The following is a 24,455-nucleotide window of genomic DNA, read 5'->3' as shown; positions in this document are numbered from 1 at the left end:
TCTAAACCACTTAGCATTTTGGATTGAAGATTATGTTTGAGAAATAATCTGCCCCAGTGGATAACGTGCCCAATGTGCCTTCTGAATTGCAGGAAGATGCAGGGCTTCTTTTCAGCCAGGACTCACCAGAACTCAGTTCTGGCACCGTTCAGGTGGGCGCCATTGCCATTATGAGAGAACAAGGGAGGCATTTGTGGTGAGTTCTAGCACACCTCTTTCTAGAAAAATAGCACTGGGAAGATGTCTCTCTCCAAAAATCTTTGGCAAGTACAGTGGACGCTCGGGTTGTGAACGTGATCCGTGCGGGAGGCACGTTCGCAACCCGCAGCGTTCGCAACCCGCGGTGCCACATCTGCGCACTTGCGGGTCGTGATTCAGTGTGTCTGCGCATGTGCAAAGCGTGATTTAGTGTTTCTGTGCATGCGCGAGCGCCAAAACCTGGAAGTAACCCGTTCCGGTACTTCCAAGTTTGGTGCGGTGCGCAACCCAAAAACACACAACCTGAAGTGTCTGTAACCCAAGGTATGACTGTAGTAGTATCAGAACCCGTGGAAGAAGCTTGCTCATCCATTATTTCCTCATTCACTTGTATCAAAGATAACAAATTTGGTAAAGCTTTGCATGCAGACCATCCCAGGTTCAATCCTTGACATGTCCAGGTAAAACTGGGAGACACTCCCTATCTGAAACTCTGGGGATTCACTTCTTGGCAGCATAGACTGGCCTTCCTCAATCTTGGTTCCCCAGATGTTGTTGGACCACAGTTCCTATCATCTCTGAGTACTGGTCCTGCTAGCTAGGAATATCTGGGGACCCAAGGTGGGGAAAGGCTGGTATAGCCAACACTGAGCTAGGTGGACCAATGGTCTGCCTCTGTATAAGGCAACTCCATGTGTTCCTGAATCATACCCAGCAAAACAGAGCTGCATTAATATAAACCAGCCAAAAACATGATGCAGCGGCGCAAGGTATAACTGTAACAAGTTGTCCCTTTCCTCTTTATTCTCCCTCCATCCCCATCCAATTCTTCATATACATTAACAGGCCTGCTTTAGAAATGATTAATGCCATTAATATCTGTCTACTTCAATAAACCTTCTCATCTTTGAACTCCCTGCAATATTTGCTGTTCTCTTTCCCAGTTTTTAGACTAATTCATACATATGACAAATGTGAATCTGAGTTTCAGTTTCCTATTATTTCCCTTGTCGGATCAGATAAATTAACAGACTTCCATTCCATTCCCAAGAGTGATGTCCATATGCTGATGGAGGCAGCAGTAAAAGAAACAAAACATTCCCTCAGAGCCGCTTCTACAACTGGGAGGTGGGCCCTGCTGCCTCAGATGCCCGAGGAAGACACACCAGTGGTATTTACCCAAAGCCTGCTCAAACAGGGAAAATAAAATATAAGTTACCACATGTTCTCTTCACCCTTGCTTGGAAGCCATACAGAAAGAGATCCTGGGTTTATTCTGTCCACCTTGATGTTGCCACTGTGCTTCACGGTCAATAATATATCGCAACCTTTGCAACTTTCTCAATCAAGCTTGACTTTATTTTGTAATATTTTAGTTTTCTCTATCCCACCTTTATCTGGAGTTGGAAACTCTTTATTTTAATCTTTGAGAAGACAATTGGCTCACCCCAGCAAGAGACACTCTTCCCAGCTGCACAGCATCAAAGCTGTAAATGGAACATGGCCTTTATACGGCTTTCTCTATTTGAACAGTTAAAGGAACAATTTGTACCTACCTCTTGTTGATAGACAATGTGCCATAGGCAAGGAGATACTGGAAAGGAAATAGCTAACTGCTTAATCTTGTTTGCTTCCATTTGCCAGACCTCTGTCATATATCTTTATGGCTCCTCAACCCAACCAAATTGCTAATGCAGAAAGAAAAATGACTCCCATCATTCCTGATCTCAATCTGATATATGCCAATGATGTAATAATGATTGACCTATGGCTGCAGGGGAAATTGGGTTGTGCATGCTCTGCTCTGAGCCTCTGCACCAAAAGTACGTCTTTCTTAACTGTTAATGCCTTTCGAAATATTTCATAGATGTTAAAACCAGAAGGAAAGATTTGATGCAGGTATAACGCCTAATCACAGTTAATGCAAGCCTTGGTCTGCAAACATTTTTTCAAACCCTGGTTTTATATCCTGCTTTGTAGGATATAAAACCCTGGTTTTATATCCTGCTTAAGCATAATTTAGGTTTTGTGGAGGTTTTATTTTTGAATTGTCCGCAATAGGGCTGCTAGGAGAGGCTGGTGCATGCCAAAGAACTCTGATGGCTGCAGCTCCACAAAAGTGGAGCATAATAAATAATAATAATAATAATAATAATAATAATAATAATAATTTATTATTTATACCCCGCCCATCTGGCTGGGCCTCCGCAGCCACTCTGGGCAGCTTCCATAGAAACCAAAAATACAGTAAAATATCACACGTTAAAAACTTCCCTGAACAGGGCTGCCTTAAGATGTCTTCTGAATGTCAGGTAGTTGTTTATCGCTTTGACATCTGCTGGAACGGCATTCCACAGGGCGGGTGCCACTACCGAGAAGGCCCTCTGCCTGGTTCCCTGTAGCTTTGCTTCTCGCAATGAGGGAACCGCCAGAAGGCCCTCGGCGCTGGACCTCAGCGTCCAGGCAGAATGATGGGGGTGGAGACGCTCCTTCAGGTATACTGGACCGAGGCTGTTTAGGGCTTTAAAGGTCAGCACCAACACTTTGAATTGTGCTCGGAAACGTACTGGGAGCCAATGTAAGTCTTTCAAGACTGGTGTTATATGGTCTCGGCGGCCGCCCCCAGTCACCAGTCTAGCTGCCGCATTCTGGATTAGTTGTAGTTTCTGAGTCACCTTCAAAGGTAGCCCCACGTAGAGTGCATTGCAGTAGTCCAAGCGGGAGATAACCAGAGCATGCACCACTCTGGCGACAGTCCGCAGGCAGATAGGGTATCAGCCTACATACCAGATGGAGCTGGTAAACAGCTGCCCTGGACACAGATTTGACCTGTGCCTCCATGGACAGCTGTGAGTCCAAAATGACTCCCAGGCTGCGCACCTGGTCCTTCAGGGGCACAGTTACCCCATTCAGGACCAGGGAATCCTCCACACCTGCCCGCCTCCTGTCCCCCAAAAACAGTACTTCTGTCTTGTCAGGATTCAACCTCAATCTGTTTCAAAATGTGAACTTCAGCATCAAGTTTCAAAAGTGAACCCAGACCCACAAAGCATTGTCGTGTCTCTTGCAGCAGGTGTGAAATCAAGGGGAAGGATGTGTTGTATGAAAGCCCCCTACAGGGATCTGTGGGATCAAAAGGACTCTCCACACTGCTCAACAAGATAGGATGACCACATAAGCTCCACAAGATGATTGTGTCCTTCCACAAGAACATGCATGGCAACCATCCAGTATGACAGTTCATCCTCGGATGCCTTCCTTCCCTATGAAGAGTGGTGTGAAACAGGTTTATGTTCTTGCTCCAACTCTCTCTCGCATATTCTTCCCCCGGTTGCTCTCCTATGTCTTCAGCTCAACTGAAGACAGTGTGTATAGTACTTCCATTCAAGAAGTGACGGGGGTCTGTTCAACCTGACATGTCTCTGCACCAAAACAAAAGTGTGGCAGATTCTTATACAAGAAATGTTGTTTGCAGATGATACAACCTTGGCTGTGCACTTCAAGGAAGTTCTACAGAGACTCAGCAACCATTTTGCCCAAGCCTGCAGGGAGTTCAGCCTGATGAAGACCAACATCTGGGTCAGGATGTTGCCAGCACTTGGTCTATCTGGGCTGTACCGTAACCAACAACCTTTCCATTGATGCTGAACTGGACAAACATATTGGCAAAGCAGCCATGGCAATGGCTCGCCTCTCCAAAAGGGTTTGGGAGAATGCAATGCTAATGACCGATAATATCAAGATGAAGGTCTACCAGGCTTGTGTGTTCAGCATCCTGCTTTATGGAAGTGAGTTGTGGGCAACTTACAACCGTCAGGAGTAATGCCTCAACAGCTTCCAGATGTACTGTGTCAGGAAGATTTTGGGCATTACATGGCAGGACAGAGCCTCGAACAAAGATGCACTCTCCCAAGATTCCCACATTCCCAGCACATTTGTGCATCTTTCTCAGAGACGTCTATGCTGGCTTGGTCATGTCCACAGACTGGAAGATGGCAGGATCCCTAAGGACATGTTCTAAAGGGAGCTGGCTTTAGGCACTAAGCCTTTTGGCAGGCTGACTCTGCATTACAAAGACGTCTGCAAAGGTGACATAAAGGCTTGCATCATTAACCCTGCTATATGGGAATCCCTTGCAGATGACCGCAGCGCCTGGAGACAATAAGTCAGATCATCACAGCAGTGACCAGAGAAGAAATGAGCTCAGAAAGAAGAAACGCCATGGTGCAGCAGCACAAGAGGACGCCATCATCTGCCCCAGCTGCAACAAAACATGTCTCTCCCGCATCGGTCTCTACAGCCACAGCAGGAACTGTAACTCCAGTGGTTTGACTTCACCCCTAAAGGTGCCCTCCTCCATTGTCTCATGAGGCAGACAGATGCCAACAATATATTGGCTTACTTGATGAATAAAAACCCAGGTAGCTTTTTGTCAATGGGATAGCAGTGGATGGAGTAACACTTTACCAAACTCCTACCTCAGGAACATGGGAACCATGAGGACATAAGAGCTTGCTGGATCAGGCCAATGGCCCATCTAGTCTAGGATCCTTTTCTCATAATGGCCAACCACATACCAAGGAGGACCCTCTGACAAAACATTTCATTGTTCTTTATTTTGGGGCTTAACATATCAAAATATCGGGGGCTAACATCAAAATATTGTGGATTACAGCTCACAATTGGTTGAGACCCTCCCAAATAAAGGACATGGATACACCATCAGTTCCTATCCTCTGAGCTTCCTGTTGTTCTGTACCAGAAAATAGTGCAAATGGGGAGGGGGGGTGACCTCTAGCCTTCAAAATAAACTTTAAGGTAGTTTAGCCCCTTTGCTTATTTTTTCCCTCTCTAATTGGAGCCATAACAGGAATATCCTCATTTGGAGCATCAGGTCACCATTTCATTTCCCCCTGCCTGCAGCTAATTTGTTTGGGGTTTTTTTACACATCAAGGCAGAATTTTTGGACAAGAGAAAAGCACACGGGAAGCTGCTTTGATGGTAGTTTTGTCTGCTTGTCTGGCCTTGAAAATATGATTTTGTGGGAGAAAACACATACAAAGTACAGTGGTACCTCGGGTTACAGACACTTCAGGTTACATATGCTTCAGGTTACAGACTCTGCTAACCCAGAAATGGTACCTCGGGTTAAGAACTTTGCTTCAGGATGAGAACAGAAATCGCGCGGCGGCAGCGGGAGTGGTACCTCAGTTTAAGAATGAACTTCCAGAACGAATTAAGTTCCTAACCCAAGGTACCACTGTATAGATTGGGTATGTGAAGGAAGCAGATTTTGAGGACGTGGATCACTGCTAATCTAGAACAATTACTTTTATTACCTTCTGGAGAAGTTTCTACATTGAATCAGGCCACAATCGCACCATACATTTAACCCATTATGGTTGCACTTTAAAGTGTCATGGCTTTCCCCCCAAAGAATTCTGGGAGCTGTAGTTTGTTAAGGGTGCTGTTAGGAGACATTCTATTCCCTACCCAGAGCTAGAGTTCCCAGAGCGCCTTAACAGTCAATCCAGAACAACAAACTGTCTTCACAGGGAACTTTGTGAGGAAAGTGACGAAACTAGGGGCCTCCTAACAGCTCTCAGCTCCCTTCAGAAAACTACAGCTCTCAGAATTCTTTATGGAGAAGACACAACCGTTTAAGGTGGCATCATAAGGCATGGTGTGAACATGGCCTTAGAAGAATTATTTGTGCTAGTCAGCCACCTGAGGCACAGTTCCAACAGAAATGGTGTGTGTGGTAGACAGGGGTCCATGTCTCTTCTCCTTCTATCACCGGTGTGGTTTTAAAGCTATTTAGTGATGCTTTGCATCAAGGGAGCAGCAGCAGCAGCCCATGTAGTAGGGCAGACCTGCTCTCTTGGCAGTATCACTGCAGCTTACCTGAGTGGGGGGCAGGCCAGTGGTGAGGTCTGGGCACTGTCAGATCCAACCTGGTGTGCCTACACAGCTCTGACCTTGCCACCACGCTGTCCCTCCTCTTCCAGGTAACGTCAGCTTATTGGTCAAATGCAGTCATACCTTGGTTTTGGAACAGCTTAGTTCCTGAACGTTTTGGCTCCCGAATGCCGCAAACCTAGAAGTAACTTGCTGCAGCTGCAGCTGCATTGCATATAATTAATTTTGCATTTAAAATAAATAATAACAACAACAACAATACACGTATCGAAGGTGGTATAATAGTACAAGTAGCTTCAAAGAGATACAATTTAGATAAGTGTGGGGTGTGCTTTTTTTTTTTCTTTTAAAGAAAAATTACAAATGCCAAATTATCTTGACTCAATTATACATTTTATCCGGCAGGGGTGGGAGGGAGTCTCAGCTGCCAGGCACTAGTTAGGAGCAGCATAAAGGCAAAATACTGCGCTGCTTATAACTAAAACTCGATAAAATCTCCCAGTCTAAAGGAAGGGACAAAACTCATTACAGATAAGGCATTTCCTCCAGAACGCCTCTCCCGGATTGCTTTTTATTTAAACGCATGGGCTAAAAAGGAAATCGCTCCCTCCTATCTTTCCAGAGATCAGCCTAGCCTCTGGGCTCTGCTTCGTTGTGATCACAGCTATAAGGTTCCTTTTAACCTCTCCGCCACTGTTCATATCGCAATGCTGGGATCTTCCAAAAATGTTGTGGGTCTGGCTTAAAAAAAAACCCCCCAAAAACCCCAACCACCCCCACACAGACGCATGTCTGCATTATTTTATGATGCTCGATCGGATTAGAACTGTTTAGTAAAAAACACATCCAGGTGCCAGCTATTGTATTGCACTTGTTAGAAAAGACCCCGGTGCTAAATGGATCGATATTGCTTTAAGTCCCCCTGCTGTCAGGAAATTGAAAAAATATGCAGCCGGCCTGATTTTGCAAAAGGGGCTGGAGGATGAATCCGCAGGCTTTTGCCATGCAGAAAGACACACTCTCTCTCTGTGTGTGTGTGTCATGTGTAAGAGGGAGCGCGTTCAATGTTTGCTTGATATTTGCTACCCCGTCCATTACAGCAAGTGTGTGTGTGAGGAGCGGCGTGCGAATGAATATGGTTATATGCATCCAGCGGGGATGTGTACATGAAAATAGTTTGTGTGTGTGCATGAGTGCAGGGAGTGTGTGCGCGCGCGAGGAAGAAAGAGAATAGGGGGAAACATTTGTGTGTGTGCCTGGAAGTGCGTGGGAGGGTGTATGTGTGTAAGTAAGTAATGCGTGGAGCGTTCAGCACAAAGCGGCGGCTGCGTGTGCACGCGTGAGAGTGGGAATACAGTACTCGTATGTGTCCGTGAGGCAGAAAGATTGTGTGTATTTGGACGGGGAGAAAGATTTCCCTTTTTCTGTCTGGTGGGTGGTTGCACGAGAAACAAAATGAATGTATATAAGGAAGTAACTGTGAAAGAGTATCACAGAATTGTAGAGTTGGGAGCGATCCCCGAGGGTCATCTAGTCCAACCCCTTGAAAATCGGGAATCTCCCGCTAGATCATACGTGACGGGTGGTACATCCAACCTCTGGTTAAAAACCTCCAAGGAAGTAGAGTCCACCGCCTCTCGTGGGAGTCCGTTCCACTGTCGAACAGTGTCATTTTCGTGGTGCACGGAATATAGTGCAATATATTCGCTCGTCTTGGCTTGATCTCTCGAAATACCGCGAATGAGCGAGTGAGAATATCCCCTTTGTGTCTCCGGCGCGGGATGCGAGTGTGCGAAGCCGTGCAGCGTGTGGCAACTGAGCGAACGCGAAAGCGCTGTGTGCGCACGTGCGTGCAAGGACACGTGTAGGAATCCACCGAAGAGGAGTGCGAGAGAAGGTTCTTGCAGGCGTGTCCCGCTGCCTGCCTCGTCGCCGGACACTGCCTGCAAGCCTAGCAAGGGCGAGAGAGGCGACAACGACGGCGGCTGCAAGAAACGTCCCTCGCTTGCAGAGAGGCGTGCTGGAGAGCTTTGCGAAACGCGTGCGCGAACGTGGAAACGAAATCCCTCAAGGATTTCCCTTCCCGCAAGAGGATCGCTTGCTGGGTGTGTGTGTGTGTGTGTGTGAATGTGCACAGTGGAGACGTGCGCGTGCAAGGAAACGGCGTGTCTCCATACAAGCATAAAAAGCTCTCTCCCCGAAATGCACCCGTTCATTCACACACGCGCGCGCTCTGCCTTCCCTTTCCCTCCTCCGGCTCGCCGGCAGAACCGGAGACGAGAGCGAGGCGAGCGGGCGCTGCCGCTTTAAGAGCCTCGAGTGCGCGCCAAGCCGAGACCCCCCTTTCCCCCCTCCTCCCCTGCGCGCCCCCGCCTCTCCTCTCCTCTCTCTCTCTCCCTTCCGCTCCCTCTCTCTCTCTCCGCTTTAAAGTCTCAGCCAGGATCTAGGCTCACATGTTACTTCCTGTATGGAAGAATGGAAAGCTTCCAGCAGCTCCTGCCTGACTGTTCCTCGCCAGCTTGCTCCGGAGCCCCAACTTCTAGCAGCGGGATGGACTGAGAGCTGCTCCGGGCAGCCCGACTCTTCGCCGCCGCCGCCGCCGCCGCCGCTGCTGCAAGCCCTCGATCGTTGGGGCTGGGGAGTGGATTTTGCTACTATCGCCGCCGCCGCTGCTCCGACTGCTGTTTGCAAGAATGCCTCCTTCCCTTTGGCCTTGCACGGTGCTGCCCGCATGAAGGCGAGAGGAGAGAGTCCGAGCCCAGCCGAGGCGCTCGCTAGCCACCGATCCCCGGCGCCGGCGCTGCTGCTGTTTTTGCGGGCTGGAGGGAAGTTGTGAGCTCTCGGCTCCCGAGTCCCGTCCCTCCGCCTCCTCACCCTGCTGCCAGCATTGGCTCCCGAGGCCTGGAGCGGCGGGTCTGCTGAACTCCGGGACTCTTTTATCTTTGCACACATCCAGAGGCACAAATTCAGGGCAGAGAAGACGGAAAGGAAGAGGCTGCGCGCGCGCGCGCCAATTTGCTATTATTATTATTATTTTTAATAGTGAGGGGCGGGGGGGTTGGTCCATCGCTCCGGCTTCCCTCTTTTTCTTTTTCGGGTTAACCCCCACCCTCCCCCGCTCTTTTTTTTGTTCCAGAGACGGGGCAGGAAAGTGTGCAACTTTTTCCAAAAATACTATTTTCAACAAGTTTCCCACCCCCGCACCTTCTCTCTATCTCTCTCTCACACACATTATAATTTTTTTGTTGTTGGTGTATGTGGAATCCTCATCCTTCTGAATTTTTAAAAATATACTTAAAGAGAGAACCCCCTTCTGTTTGTTTCGATGTGCGGCTTTGGAGATGCGGAGGCTACTGCAACCGTGTTGCTGGATCTTTTTCTTGAAAATCACCGTCTCCGTGCTCCATTACGTGGTGTGTTTCCCCGGTGAGTGGAAATCTTAATATGGGATGGATTTTATTATTTTTTAAAGCGGTTTTTTTTTGGGGGGGGGAAGAGGGGGCAAGATCTTTTCTCTCTCTCTCTCTACGTCGCGATCCGTGTGTCTCGTCTTTCCGTTGCGCTTACACGTCCCCTCCAGTCGCCCCCATTTGTGGTATGTGTGTGTGCTGTCACTGTGTGGACCAAAAGGGGGGGGGAAGGGCGTGCTCCCCCCCCTCAAACCGACCCAGTACATCTATAGATCTACCCGATCCCCCCTCCTCTCTCCTAGGAAGGCGTGTTTGGCTGCTGCTTGTTGGAAAATACGTGTGCGCGTGTGAAACTCTGGATCCGAGGATAACGAAAAGGAATCTCGCTTCTTGGGGAAGCAATAGGGTACCCCTATTTGGATGGGGAGATTCTGGGCAATGGATGACAAAACCTCAAGCCCATAAGCACCACTCTTCGCAACTTCTCCTGCCACCACCACCTCTCTCTCTCTCTCTCTTTCTCCCCCAACTAACAACCAACCTCCGGTTTCTTCCCTCCTTACTCCAGCCCATCACCCGCTCTATACTTGTGGCAAATCAATGAAGGAGAGAGCGAGCGAGCGAGCGAGCCCGGCGCTCCTCCCGCAGTGCTCAGCGTGTAGCGGCGTAGTGTGATCCCATCCAGCCTTGCCTCGGTGATGAGTGGCTGTGTGTGATTGTTCCCGCCAGCGCTGCTCTCCCTTCCTCGACCGGGTGTGTGTGTGTTTGTGTGTCTAATAGGACTGCCACTATAATAGTACTGCCGCCTATCCGCTCGCCTTATCTCTACCCTTTTAGCAGCCACATAGAATCTCTCCAACCCCACCACCCGAAAAAAAAAAAAACAACCAACCCACAAACCCACTCCTGCTTGGTGAATTTACCGGAGGAGCAGGCAGCCAAACCCCAAAATTCGGGGGTTGCACCCCCTCCCCTTAAACTCCTCCATCCTGATCTCTTTTTTTGGGAGGGGGGGTTAAGAGAGTGGACATCCCCTCCCCCCTTTTTTACACACACACACCTTTCCCCTTTTGTAGTCTTTCTCTTGCCCTGCTGAGATCTCAGATTTGGTGCAGTGCTTCCCTAGGCATCGCAGGGTAGGAATGCCAGCTGTGTGTGTGTGTGTGTCTTTTTTTTGGGGGGGGTGCATTTTCCCTCCTATGTGCTAAAGGCTGTGTGTGCACACAGGCAGTGGCTTCCAGCCATGCCACCTGGGTGAGGAGAGATAACAGCTGGGCGTCAGCCTCTGACACCGATGCTGGTCCTGATGATAAACCCTTTTCCTTTCCACCTTCCTGACCTCTTCCACCTTTACCTGCAGCGTTTCTGCACACCTTTCAGCCTGATAAGCTGGGCTGATGTCACATCATTTGACCTTGATGGGGGGGTGAGTGAGGAGGGCGGTGTTAATGAGTTAGAACTGGAGGAAGGTCAGATCCTGGATAAGGAGGTGCAGGAGAATTGGGGGTTCTGAAAAGAACAGGAGACGGCTGGCCTAGAAATCTCTCTCCCCAGCCTTCCTTCTTTCTGGAGAACTAGGCATGGCCAAAAATCATTCCCAGGCTGCTGGGCGTTTACTTGAGCCTTTTGCCTCCGTGGTGTGTTGTGTTAAATGTGGGTGGGTGGGGGGGGGGGAAGATGGTTGCATTGGCTGTCTCCTCCACTTCTTAGGCACAGTGGAAAACCTTGGTTTAATGCAAGATTCTCCCAACAGTTGCAGAGCGCAGCAAACTTGCTCCCCCTTCCCCTTTTGCAGGCTTGAGCCTGGAGCTGAGAAAAGTTAAAAATGTCAGGGAAGCTTGGAGGAGAGAGAGAGAGTTGTTCTCTACCCCCTCCCCTTTCCCACCATATACAGTAACATAGATGGACCAATAGAGGCACTGCGGAGCTTCAGTCTTTTCCTGGATTTCGTTCAACACATATCCCCAAAGTCCCCCAACATATGCACACAGATCTCCTGAGAAAGAGCTGTTCTTAAATTTAGCATTAACCCTTCCAAGTGCTGTAAAGGTATGATTTTTTAAATCACACACTATATCCTTCTGCATTTCATTTCAGCACAGTGTTGATTGCCACAGCTGGAAATAGGAATGTCTGAAACCTGCCTATGTATTACTAACAAAGTGTAAAAAAACAACAACGACTGCCAATGAATTCATTTCCATGATCAACTTATTTCATTCATTCTTTTTTTCTCTCTGGTAGGGGCGAGTAGCTAGCACATTTGCCTGAAGGATGATGCCCCTGTTATACAAGGCATCTCATCACCATACACACACACACACACACACACACACACACATATATATACAAATGCATATACACACTGCTTAAAAGGTTACCTGGTTGACTGGTTCACTTAAAAGAACAATCCTATACATGTCCAAGAGAAACCCAATTCAGATCAACGGAGCAGGCTGCAATCCTGTACCTGCTTAAGTGGGAGAAAGCCCCATTGAACTCCATGGCATTTACTTTATGTGCAGGATTGCTTTGCAGACATGCTTCAGGTAGATGAGAACCTTCAAACTGGGTAGTAAGGGAACCATGTGAAGCGTGATCTTAGGCATCTCTGTTAGGAATTGAAACCCCATTGAATTCAATGGGACATACTCCTAAGTGGGTATGGAATGGGATTGCAGCCTAACTTTAGGAAACCCTACAGTCACTTGATATGATTCGCATCTACACCCCCTCTCCCACAGCAACTTCCACTATGCTGTGGCTTGTTTTTATTAGGCTTTTAATACTTTTTTTTTATTAGCACCTCTTTATAGCTAAGATTAAAAGCAGAAAGTTTTGTGACATTGACCTTTTTGATGCCATCTTTTTATCTTGGATCATTTTATGGGTTGAAATAAAAGTGTAACGGGGTGGGGAAAAGAAAGATGTTTTAAAAAACTGCAATTTTATACATGCGCATGCACACACAAACTGAGAGTACAGTGTGGTTAACTTCAAGTAAACATGCGTAGGATTGTACTGTAAAAGACCAAAACTGGACATCTATAGAAATAGTTCAACTGCATCTGAAATTATCCCTTGAAGTGGGAGTGGGGACTCTTAATCAGCCTCGGCAAGCGTGGAGAGCTGGTCATGGATGAAGGACGTCATGCATGGCCATTCAGATCTTGTTGGGCTACAGGTTCCTCATCCTGTTATAGTAGCTCCTTCAATTTGATTCAAAAAAGGTTGGAGAAGGTGGAGAAAGGAGGCTTAAAACTTCTCGCTGTTTGAAATTCTGCAGCTCTCAAGAAGAAGCATTTATCTTCTTTATATTGATTTCTTCTCAATCTCACCTGTACAAGTGAAGCCTTTCTGATTCTGATATATATTGTGCAGTAATTACATCTGGAAGGCAGGCTTACGGGATCACTTTAAGAAAACACACATTGATGTAAGTTTCATACGACACCGTTGTAAGGGCTGCAAAATTATAAATGGAATTCGGACTATGTGACACTTCTTGCATCGCAGACTCATGCAGATCTGTTCTGCTTGCACTCGTGTGTGGGAGATGTGGCTTCTGAGATGTACGGCATATTAACAACAATAATGGGTAAAAGAAGGTTCAGTTTTAGGTTTGAGGAATCTTTGTTCAAAGGCAAGCTGTATCTTATGAAGAGTGCTTGTGGTTATGAATTAGAGAGGTTATTGCACATGTTTAGCACACAGATTCGATCCTTGGTTTCTCCAGTTAAGAGGACTTCCACGTGCAGGTCTGGGAAAGATATTTGCTTGAGACCTTGTCCTGGAGAATTGTCTCCAGAAAAGGTATACAGCACTAGCTTAGATAGGACTGTTGGCCTGATTCCTTGTGTGAATCAATTTAATAGGCCTGGTCCTTATATCTCATAAAACCATAGTTAATGTTTAACTACGGTTTAATTTGAATGAACAGTTTGCTGGTGCACACTGCTCAAAAGTCCCCTGCTTCGCTGCTCCCCTGTTCCTACCTGTGCTGGGAGTAGCAGCCCTGGCTTGTCATGCCATTGGAACCTAGGCATGTAGGGGAAACAAACCATGACTGCAGGTTCTGACAGCACAACAAGCCAAGGTTTGTTGCACCTGGAGGATCAGAACAGGAACATCTGAGCAGCTTGCACCACCAACAGGCAACTTGTTTGCATTAAATCGTACTTAAACAACCAGAGTGGTTTAACTTGATGTGCAGACTGCCATGAAAGTTAGTGTTTTCTGTTTCTTCAAATACAGTTTTCACACACAGTGGGTCAGGTGTGTTAGAATGGTAGGACAGTTTTCTGCATACCAGGGGCTTACAGATTTACTTGCCATGGTGAATGTCCTTCCAGCCTCCTGGCAGGTCCTTCTCTGTGGTCACGTTATGCTTTGGAAGCACTTGAAGTTCAATGTGGTGTCAAGGAAGAGACTTTCCCACGTTGGTGTCATAGGAGCTACACATCTGGGCGGGTTACCAAGACCAGCCAAAAACTCTGGATCCTGGACGCCACCTTTGTTAAGATGTGGTGGAAGAGGGTTGCTAGAGGCGGTAACACCTGTGAAATCAAGATGTAGGAGAATGGATGTAGGAGAATGGATGCTGATGACAGTCTCAGCTTTAACATGCAAAGAGAGAGGAAGTTGAAGGGTGCATTTGCAAGCATCACTCTAAGGTACCTACATGCTTCATTACCAAGTCCACCAAACACGTACCTTCACTGAACGGGAAGATCTGAAGGTCTAAGCATGCTTGGCTGGATGTGCTTAGAAGCACTTCCCTTTCAATGCAGGAAGGTTGAGGTTGGACTGAGATGAGTCCCTCCCTAGTTTTAGCCATTGGTGTGTTTGGGCTGAACACTTGAGGAGGGCTGATGTCAGGCTTTGAAGTAGCTATTAGTGGGGAATCTCTGGCCAACACATAGCTGTTCAAGTCTCTTTTAGTGTCAGCATATCACAAAAGCAGGTATGTTATAATGTGCTTAGCAGCCCAAATTACAGAGAGAGGGGGTGATTATTTCTACTCTTAGCCAAGTTCTTGCGAGATATAAAATAGCATAACAACGCTTTGTCCTGAAATGAGCACGCTAAAGCATCAGCCTTGGTTACTGGGAGGAAGGGAACTACGTGCTTACGTTACCTGATGGATGCTGCACATCGCCTGCAAAACATTTGCATTGGCCCACCTGGTGAAATGTGCTAATGTGCCGCAGGAATTGGCAGGTTTTACAAGTGCATGGTAAGGTACAGGGTAGCAGCTGTTCAGGAAAGGCAGTGCAACATAGAGACACACACACACTGGTGGGAGATCCCAGAAGTATTTATGGGGCAGGAAATAGGGCAAGCCTGTAAATAAGCAATAGCTTGGTTGCTTGTGGTGAGTAAGAATTGTATCTAATGATCACATAGGGAAACAATGTGCAAAACATCCCTCCTACGACGTCCCTTAGCCTAAAAGCTAAAGGGGGCATACATGAGCCCGAAGGGGTTTTTTTTTCTTTTTCTTTTTAAATTAGTAGGCTGGTAATTTATTTGCAAGGCTGCATCATGGCAAAGGACTTGTCACCATTTCTACAGCCAAGGCTTCAGTTCAGCACACACCTACCAGGGCTTAAGTCTAGTTGAACTTGGAACGGGGTGGGGGCCTTGTTTCTGAGGATTTCTTGTTTAGGACTGTGCCGTAAATCTGTTGTTTAGAAGTTGAACAAATAAATAAATAAACGCAAATACTGTACTGACAGGCTATTTGTTCTGGCACGCATAACATCCGGGAAGTATATTCCTACCTCACTATGAATAATAGTTGTGTTAGGCATTTTAGGCTGTTTTGCAAATAATTTTGCTTTTGAAATTAGGCACATACACCCCCCGCTAGTTTAAAAAGAAGAAGCAGCAGCCATATTTAATGAAAGCTGGTGATGTGCATTTCAGCAGACCCCCATGTATGCTTGCACAGAAGTACGGTAAGCCTAACTGCGTGTTGGGCTGAAGCACAAATGTTCTCTATCATTGATCAGATGTGTCAGTCAGTGGCGTTCCTTTTCTCTCCAGAAATAAGCTACTTGGAGCAATAGTGTTTACTAGCAAGAGGTGAACAATGTTGGAAGTTCATTTTCCCTCTCCCATGTTGCATTCTTTATATGGGGCACTTTGTAGTAGGTACATGAATACCTGCAAAAATAACTAGCATCGTACAGTGCATGGTGGAGAATGATTAAATTCTTGTGGCATTGGTGGAACATATGCAGTGTCCCGAAGAGAATGGCATATGCTAAGATATAAGCATTAAAAAAGATACCTGATTTGGACCTCAACCTTGTATTTGAAGAAAGGACCTGTTTTTTCAGCAGGCACTCTGTAGCTATCTCACAATGTTGTATGTGCCATAATCCACTGTCTTAATCCCATTGAAATCAATAGGCTTAAGTGCTCCTAAGATTCTGTTACATTATAGCCTGTGTCTGCATTTGTAAAATAATATTTATTGGCATGTGTGAGAGTACATACAAGCAAACCACTTACCATAGTTGTTGTTTTTCTGCCCTGGGCTTTCTGATTTGGGCTGCACACAAAATATACTTTGTGGAGCAGATTTATAATCATTTGATAAATCCTGCTTAGTTTGGACATTGTATGGTTTTAATGTCTTCACTGTATCCGTAAACTTTTGAAAGGCATGATTTTATATCTTGGTTTTCATGTTTCTGAATGAAAACTTATTTTGGGTTTTATATTCTCCTGCTGAGTATTCTTCTGAGCTATAGAAATGTCTCCCTGTAAATGTGTTTGATAAACTGGGCTTATTTGCGTTTGTCTACAGCAAGTGTGTGTGTGTGTGTGTTGTCTCTTAGAAAGTATGGAATGTACAGGAGAGGGCCCTCCAAGACTTGTGTTAACTCCTATCGCCTTATGGAGATGAAACATCTTACGTTTTAATGGTGGCTTTCCTTTCGATTGTCTCCCCCGCACCCCGGCTCCTCGCCATACTTTATATTTCCGGTAGTGCCTAATGAAGTCCTTGCAGATTAAGAATGTCAAATGTCTCTCTTCTTTTTCCCAGGCAGTGGCAGATGAGCTGGCTAGCAGGCTTCAGAGGAAAAGCTGAGAGGAGAGTTTGATATCCACCAGCAGGCTTACAGAAGCTGGTTTTTCAGTTAATGATGCCAGGATGTAGCTTTTGAAACCTTCAAGCAGTCTTGGAAACTGTGCATCCTTAGGAAATGCAGCGAGGGGGTTTGGAGGGAGGGAGGGGAAAATAGAAATTCGGCACATCCACTGGTGGAATGAAAATAGTACGCTGCCAGTTTCTGGGGGAAATGGAGCATAAGATGTGTAACTGAATACCAGTGTCAGGGCTTTCATTTACGTGTCCTCGTTTTGTGCACATTTATTGGGCCACTTAATGTGTGGAACAAAAGTTACGTTTGCATGTATGTATCTGGCTGAAGTGGACTCTGGCCCACTAAATCTTACACCACAATAACTTAAGTCTTCAGCTGTGCAACAAATTTATTGCAGTTGGTCCTCTAGAAACAGAGGCTGCATCCAGCCGTGATGCTCAGCAGATGGAGCAACAGGGAGGGAAGCAGTTTCCAGCCATTCCACCTCCCCTTTGCAGCCCTCCATGCTCTCCAGTCTGTTCTGGAGTGTCCCTCAACCCTGCAGAGCAGATTGAGAGAGGTGTGTGTAGGGAGGGGGCTGCTGGGGAGAGGGTAGCCAAAAGCTGCTTCCTTCCTGTGATTCTGATTTTTTTTAAAAAGCACTGCTTTCAGCTGAGCAACACTATCAAATGCAACCCTTAAATGTAGGGACCCGCATGTGGAAATAATAAAAAAATGTAAATCAGCTGGGCTGATATAGGATGAGAGTATTAGCAGAATCAGTTCTTTGGGGATGTTTTGGTTAAGTGGTTTTCCTTCTGTGTTTTTGGTAGTTTGTTTTACTGCAGTGAGGTGGGCTAAATTGCTTTCTGCTGCAGATTGGGGTAAACGAGGGCTTTAAATGTGACATGTGTACATTAAGTAATCTTGCACAAAGTCTTCATGTCGAATGACCATTCTCCTTTGACTCCTGATGTGATGTTTTGGCTGGCGCAAATGAAATACTGAGGAAGCTGTGACGCTCCTCAGACAGGAAGAAATTAGCATCAGGGAGCTTGTTGTGGCATTGTCAACTTCAGAAATGCTTACAAGTCCTTAGATGTTTGGAGTGCCCAAGTTCTATTGCCAGGATTTTATTTTTTAAAAAATATTTCCTTGTATGCTTTTAATCAGAGCTTTTGGCTTTTCTTTGTAACTTGCGCAACTTCTAGTCTTGGACTTTGCCTTCAGTTATGAAAAAGCATTTTAAGGCTCTGCACATTGTGATTAGAGCCCCATCAATGGCAGTTTGGAAACTGTTCAGTTCTGATTTTAAGTGGCCTGCAACATTGAAAAGGGTTGCAAATGGCTACTCAGAAGCATCTTGTTAAGAGAGACACATGTACACACAGATTTCAAAACATCTGGCTACCCATATGCCCATATCAATGGCCATGTGAATCTTGCGGACTGAATTCAGTTGGCTAAATCAGCCTCTCAACCTTGGATCCCCAGATGTTGTTGGACTACAACTCCCATCATCCCTGAGCTCTGGCCTTGCTAGCTAGGGATGATGGGAGTTGTAGTTCAACAACATCTGGGGAACCAAGGTTGAGAAAGTCTGCTAGTGGGAGACTAGATTGGCCCTTTAGCACCAGCTTGTCAGAGCTCTTAGCGAAAGGGCTATGGAAGGTCTTAATTGAAACAAATGTGCTACTTACCTTCTTTCTTTGGTTCTTGAGACTTGTAGTTTTGCATCAGATAAACTATATAATAAGAGCTGGTGGATTTTTTCATGGTTTGGATTGTATTTTTGGGTTGGATTGTATTAATTCTATAAATGAGATGAACTAAACTAATTAATGCCTGGTATTCCAGCATTCATGCTATTATTAGGGTTTGTTGCTTTGTAGCAGCTCCAAAAGCACAGCCTATGAAATCCCCAGAACCACCTGCTTTTGGAGTTCCCATAGGCTTCTGGTTGTCCATTGTGATAACAGGATGTTGGAACACTCAGGCCATTTTCCTGACCCAGCAGGGCTCAGCTTATCTTGTTGTGTTAAGCTTTAATATCAATATTCAACATTTATATAGCTCTTTAAAATGATTCACATGCATTTTCTCGGTGTAATCTTACAACAGTCCTGGGAAGTATGAGTAATTCTGATTTATTATCCCACATATTGCAGATCTCAGGACTGAGACAGAATGGCTCAATTATTAAATATTGCATTTTTAAAAGTTTGTTTTATTTGTAAGCTACCCATGGATACCTACTGATTGTCAGCTATATAAACGCAATAAACAAAGAAGGTGAGATTTTCATCTTCCCAATTGGAAGCTCAGTCTCTTAGTCACTATGGCACAGAAGCTCCTTGAGGGTAGATTTCTTGAGTTCTGCACTCGGATATGAAATTCTGCAATTAAAATTAACCATGAGAGTCCGGAAGATCAGTATAGATGTGTTAAATGTCTTTGCTATATAGCTTGGTGTGTCCTCCCCCTTAATTTTAGTTTTGTAGCTGGGACTTGGCATATATGGATAGCAGTAAGCCTTTAAGAAGGGGATGCTGGTGGCGCTGTGGTCTAAATCCCTGCGACGGGGTGAGCTCCTGTTGTTTTGTCCCAGCTCCTGCCCACCTAGCAGTTCGAAAGCGCGTCAAAGTACAAGTAGATAAATAGGTACCGCTCACGGTGTTTCCGTGCGCTGCTCTGGTTTCCAGAAGCGGCTTAGTCCTGCTGGCCACATGACCCGGAAGCTGTCAGTGGACAAATGCCGGCTCCCTCGGCCTATAGAACGAGATGAGCGCCGCAACTCCAGAGTTGTCCATGACTGGACCTAACGGTCAGGGGTACCTTTACCTTTTAAGCCTTTAAGAAGAGAGATAGAAATATGCTCTGTAGATGCTTTTGCTTATTAATTGGATGCACCCCACCATGACATTCCCAATCCTGTAAGGCACCACTGAGCTGAAAATGTAATTTGGACAATTTGGAGAAAGAACTGTGTGTGTGTGTGTGAGAGAGAGAGAGAGAGAGATGCAGGTTCACTGTCTTAGAGCTACTTCACAAGATTCCTTTTTCCTATAGGTGTGTGCATGTACAGCCCAAGTGTGTCAATTCAACAAACAGGTGTATGTGAATATATGTATTGTACAGACATAGGCATGCCAGGGGTGTCACGATTGACTGTAACAACCTGTTGGTTGTGTATACTCAGTTGCAAGGATCAGCCTAGGATCACCTCTGAGTAATGTGTAAAATGGCCCTTATTTCCTCCTCTGGACTGTGCACATCTGCTTAGAATAAACCACGAACAAGCCATGGTTTAATGGGAGAAGCAAACCACGATCTTGGGTTCAGTTGTAATAACAAGGTAAGGCATCATGGTGCATTGTTCCCTTTGCTCAAGGGCAAGAGCGAAGTGGGAGTACTGGGGCAGTGCATGCTGGTGCTCTGCTCAGTCCCAGTACTAATCTGTTAACCATTGTTTATTGTTGCATACAAAGGCGGCCTTTTGTGTGTATGTTTTCTTAATAAGTGCAAAACCACAATCTGCTTGAGATGGTCAGGATTATGATCCAGATTTTGGATTCTGTGTTAGATGCACACATCCTGAGATCTGGCGCACAGTTTTTGTTGTTTGGCTGTGCAGACTTCTGAGCCTGGGGTGTAAGTAATAAAGACTTGTCTCTAATATGCTGAAGCCTATAATGGGCGGAATTACGAGGGAGTCTAATTTCTGTTTGCTTTTAAGTTACTACAGTTTTCACTTTATTACTGAGAAATATATTATTAATTGCTGCTATGTTCACACCAAGCTGTGATTCTTTTATGATTATGTATTCCTGCTTGCAAGCTTTTTGTGTGCATGGTTGTTGTTGTTTTTTCTTTTCTTTTTTCCAAGACTTAATTATATAGAGCTTTTAAACTGCAAGCCATGAATTTTTTTTTTTTAAAAAAACTTGCCGCCGCTGTTATAAATCTCAGAATAATACAACATACAACACGGTATATAATAAAAAGCTTTGCATCTCTTATGTTTTCACTTCAAAGCTTTTCTAAGCAGCAGGAATATGCAAGATACCAATAACACACATTTCGCAAAACATTGTGCTCTCAGATGTTATCTTGATGAAATCTTGCCTTCTGATAGCTCATGAATAAAGGTAAAGGTAAAGGTACCCCTGCCCGTACGGGCCAGTCTTGACAGACTCTGGGGTTGTGCGCCCATCTCACTTAAGAGGCCAGGGGCCAGCGCTGTCCGGAGACACTTCCGGGTCACGTGGCCAGCGTGACATCGCTGCTCTGGCGAGCCAGAGCCGCACACGGAAACGCCGTTTACCTTCCCGCTGGTAAGCGGTTCCTATTTATCTACTTGCACCCGGAGGTGCTTTCGAACTGCTAGGTTGGCAGGCGCTGGGACCGAGCAGCGGGAGCGCACCCCGCCGCAGGGATTCGAACCGCCGACCTTTTGATCGGCAAGCCCTAGGCGCTGAGGCTTTAACCCACAGCGCCACCTGCGTCCCATGAATACAGGGCACTCATTTTGAAAAGGCAGACCAGGGCTTAGCTTCTCCATCCTCACATAAATCAGTGCTGTAAAATCTAGTTCGGCTGATACCGGTTCTGACTTTTCGGCACTATTCCGCTATAAACTGAGTTTTTTGTTAGTTGTTATTATTTATTAAATTTGCATACCCGTTGATCTCAGGGTCGGTTCACAACATAAAATCACAATATAAAAAACACAAAATACATAATAAAAATAAAAGCAAAGACACCCAATACGCCCCTTTTCACAACATGTATTAAAAGGGCATCGTGTGTCAATCAGCCAAAGGCCTGGTCAAAGAGAAACGTTTTCGCCTGACTGATGCCTCAAGGTGTATACTGTTTTCCAGTTTTTTGAGGCTTAAGCTCCACTCCGTCTTAATCACTAAGTTACTCTTAATATTTCCCTTTTCATCTTGCCCTTCCATATAATTTGAGTATCACAAGCTTCTTGCAACAGCATTATAGTTTTTCTCCCCAAGACTTTATGTGTTGCTTTTCTCCTAGTTCATTCCCAAAAGGCCTAATGTTATTACATATTCACTGCCATAGAGGACATCGGGGTATCACACTAGACTCGTGGTACCAGGAAATGGAGGAAAGTGAATTGTACGTTTTACTTAGTCTTAACAGGGGAATACAGTGGTACCTCGGGTTAAGAACTTAATTCGTTCTTAACCTGAAACTGTTAAGGTCCATTCTTAACCTGAAACTGTTCTTAACCTGAGGTACTACTTTAGCTAATGGGGTCTTCCGCTGCAGCCACGCCTGTGTTGCACGATTTCTGTTCTCATCCTGAAGCAAAGTTCTTAACTCGAGGTACTATTTCTGGGTTAGCAGAGTCTGTAACCTGAAGCGTCTGTAACCCAAGGTACCACTGTATTACCCTTGATAGTTTTGTCATTTATTTAATTGCCACATTTATGAGTTCAATGAAGCTACTTGACATAAGCTCCATTCTTGTTGATGCTACTGTTCTTACGGCACTAATGTATTATCTTGCTAGTGAGTCTGCTCCCAATTAATCAGTTACGTTTGTAATGAAGAGTAGTGTCAAGAAAGGTTTTTTTTTTGTTTTCCTAGTTGTGCCTCTTTATAATGGTGCTGTTGGATTCTGTGTATTTCCCTTATTAAACTTACCATCCTAAAGAGGTTTCCTGTTTCGAAGAAGTGTGGAAGTAAAGTGCTTTATTCTCATAGAACTTGCACCCTGATCTTGAACACATGCCTTGGAAGTAAATTGACATTTGCACTACAAGTCAACCGGCAGCTAAATGTTGCGATGCGTCGCAATCCTTTACACCCTGTAAAATTGCAAGATAGCCACTTCAGTTTGTTTATTAAATTTGTATACCACCCTTCATCCAAAGATCGCGGGGAAGTTCACAACGTTAAAAATACAAAATGAGAGCATAAGATACATAATAAAAACAAAAAACAAAGCAATAACCCCCTCCTACAAGCATATTGAAAAGGCTGTAGAATGTTAATCAGCCAAAGGCCTGGTTGAAGATGAATGTTTTCACCTGGCAACTAAAGATATGTAATGAAGGCGTCAGGCAAACGTCTCTGGGGAGAGCATTCCACAAATGGGGACCCACTAGGCCTATTCTCTATCCCTGGTTTTTCATTCCTGTTCCTTCAACCGACACTCAGCTGACCATTCTGACCACTGAGCATGCTCAGTCATCACTTGAGTTTTTCCCTCCTTTTTTATTTTTTGGTACTTCTGCAAATCTTTGGTTTCCCCTCAAGCCTACTGATAACATACCATTTTGTGTGGATTGTGCTGTTTTGGCTTGTATTAATTCCAAAGCTGAAAGTAACCTGCTGGGATTTTGTTTTTCTTGTTGCTTTCCTGTCCCTTTCTGACATCTTTCTAATGCAGGTTACTTGCTTTATTGATTGTATCATTTAGCTGGCTGGTTATTTTTGATGACGGAAGTATATACTGAGGACTTATAGAATATTGGTGTGGGGCAAAACAACATGTACAGAAAAGCCTGAAGCACCACTAAGGAGTCAACTGTATAATCTAGTTCAGGGGTCAGCAACCTTTTTCAGCCGTGGGCTAGTCCACCGTCCCTCAGACCATGTGGTGGGCTGGACTATATTTTGAAAAGAAAAAAATGAAAAAATTCCTATGCCCCACAAATAACCCAGAGATGCATTTTAAATAAAAGCACACATTCTACTCATGTAAAAACACCAGGCAGACCCCACAAATAACCCAGAGATGCATTTTAAATAAAAGGACACATTCTACTCATGTAAAAACACGCTGATTCCCGGACCGTCCGTGAGCCGGATTGAGAAGGCGATTGGGCCGCATCCGGCCCCCGGGCCTTAGGTTACCTACCCCTGATCTAGTTGTCTGCTTAGAAAATAAATTGATTTGTGTAGGGAGGGAAAAACCACCTTTGATTTTCAGGAAGGTGCTCCCAAGTAATTGGACATCATGGCTTTTTTAAAAGCTATTTTTAATTCAAGTAATTACAGAAACAGCAGGTGGTAATCATCTTGAGAAACATTAGCATGCACACAGAAGATGGAATGTCTCTCTTAAGATGGTGCCTGCTTCAGCAAATGCATACATCTAAAAACAAGGTCTGTGTTATGTGTGTGTTTTCCCCTTAGTCAGAACTGTTGTTTCACTTGTATGCAAATTTAAAGAAAGCTCATACAATTTATTTAACCCAGTTGCTGATCCTCTTAAAACCAAGGTGGCTCAATGATAAAATGGCAAACATTCCCTTCCATTTCTCTGTATGCTTCTGGGATCTAGTGGAGCTGAGGATATAAAATCCAATAGATCTGAGCCAACCTCTGTGTGTAGTGTTTTGTATAAACCCTGGAGGACTGATCTGTCCTTTCTCTGATGGGCTTACTGCTATATAAAATGATGTGCCACAGAGAGATGTAATATTTCTGCTTAAAGGTGGAAAGGAGCCTAAGATATAGAAGAACAAATGAGGGGAAAGAGACAGATGGTTGGTTGGCACCCAAGTAACTGTAAAATCCATAGAATTATTCTCTGCTTGTATTGAATTGAATAGCATTGCAGCTATGCAAGTTAGCTGGCTTTCCAATAAAGCAGTAGTCTCCAGGCAAAACCTGGGATATTGTATGATGTTTTGCATGCGTTGCCCGCAACCGGAGAATACATAACCGCTCAGCGCACTTAGCAACCGAATTGTCTGAGTTCTTGAGCGTCACATAATTGGAATGATGGGCCATTTGATAGAATTAGGAAGTTGGCTGCACCTGCCGTCAACCCTGACTTCTCAGTTGTGGCAC

The 24,455-nt window shown here is 45.3% G+C and overlaps 1 protein-coding gene across 3 annotated transcripts in view; it reads left to right on the top strand.

The window, feature by feature from the left end:
• Window positions 1-8,481: 8,481 nt before the first annotated feature.
• PTPRG (protein tyrosine phosphatase receptor type G) overlaps window positions 8,482-24,455 on the top strand; it is a 559,059-nt gene continuing 543,085 nt past the window's right edge. For 2 of the 3 annotated variants that reach the window (XM_079957946.1, XM_079957945.1), the window contains exon 1: window positions 8,482-9,544. In XM_079957946.1, coding sequence (XP_079814072.1) covers window positions 9,460-9,544 — 85 coding nt within the window. In that variant the 5' untranslated portion in view covers window positions 8,482-9,459. The remainder of the gene's footprint in view (window positions 9,545-24,455) is intronic. The other variant, XM_079957948.1, reaches the window with a different exon arrangement.

Source organism: Podarcis cretensis, assembly GCF_951804945.1.
Source record: "Podarcis cretensis genome assembly, chromosome: 2".
Lineage (NCBI taxonomy): Eukaryota > Metazoa > Chordata > Lepidosauria > Squamata > Lacertidae > Podarcis > Podarcis cretensis.
The sequence above is the reverse complement of the archived record's forward strand: the minus strand, read 5'-3'. Positions and strand labels throughout refer to the sequence as shown.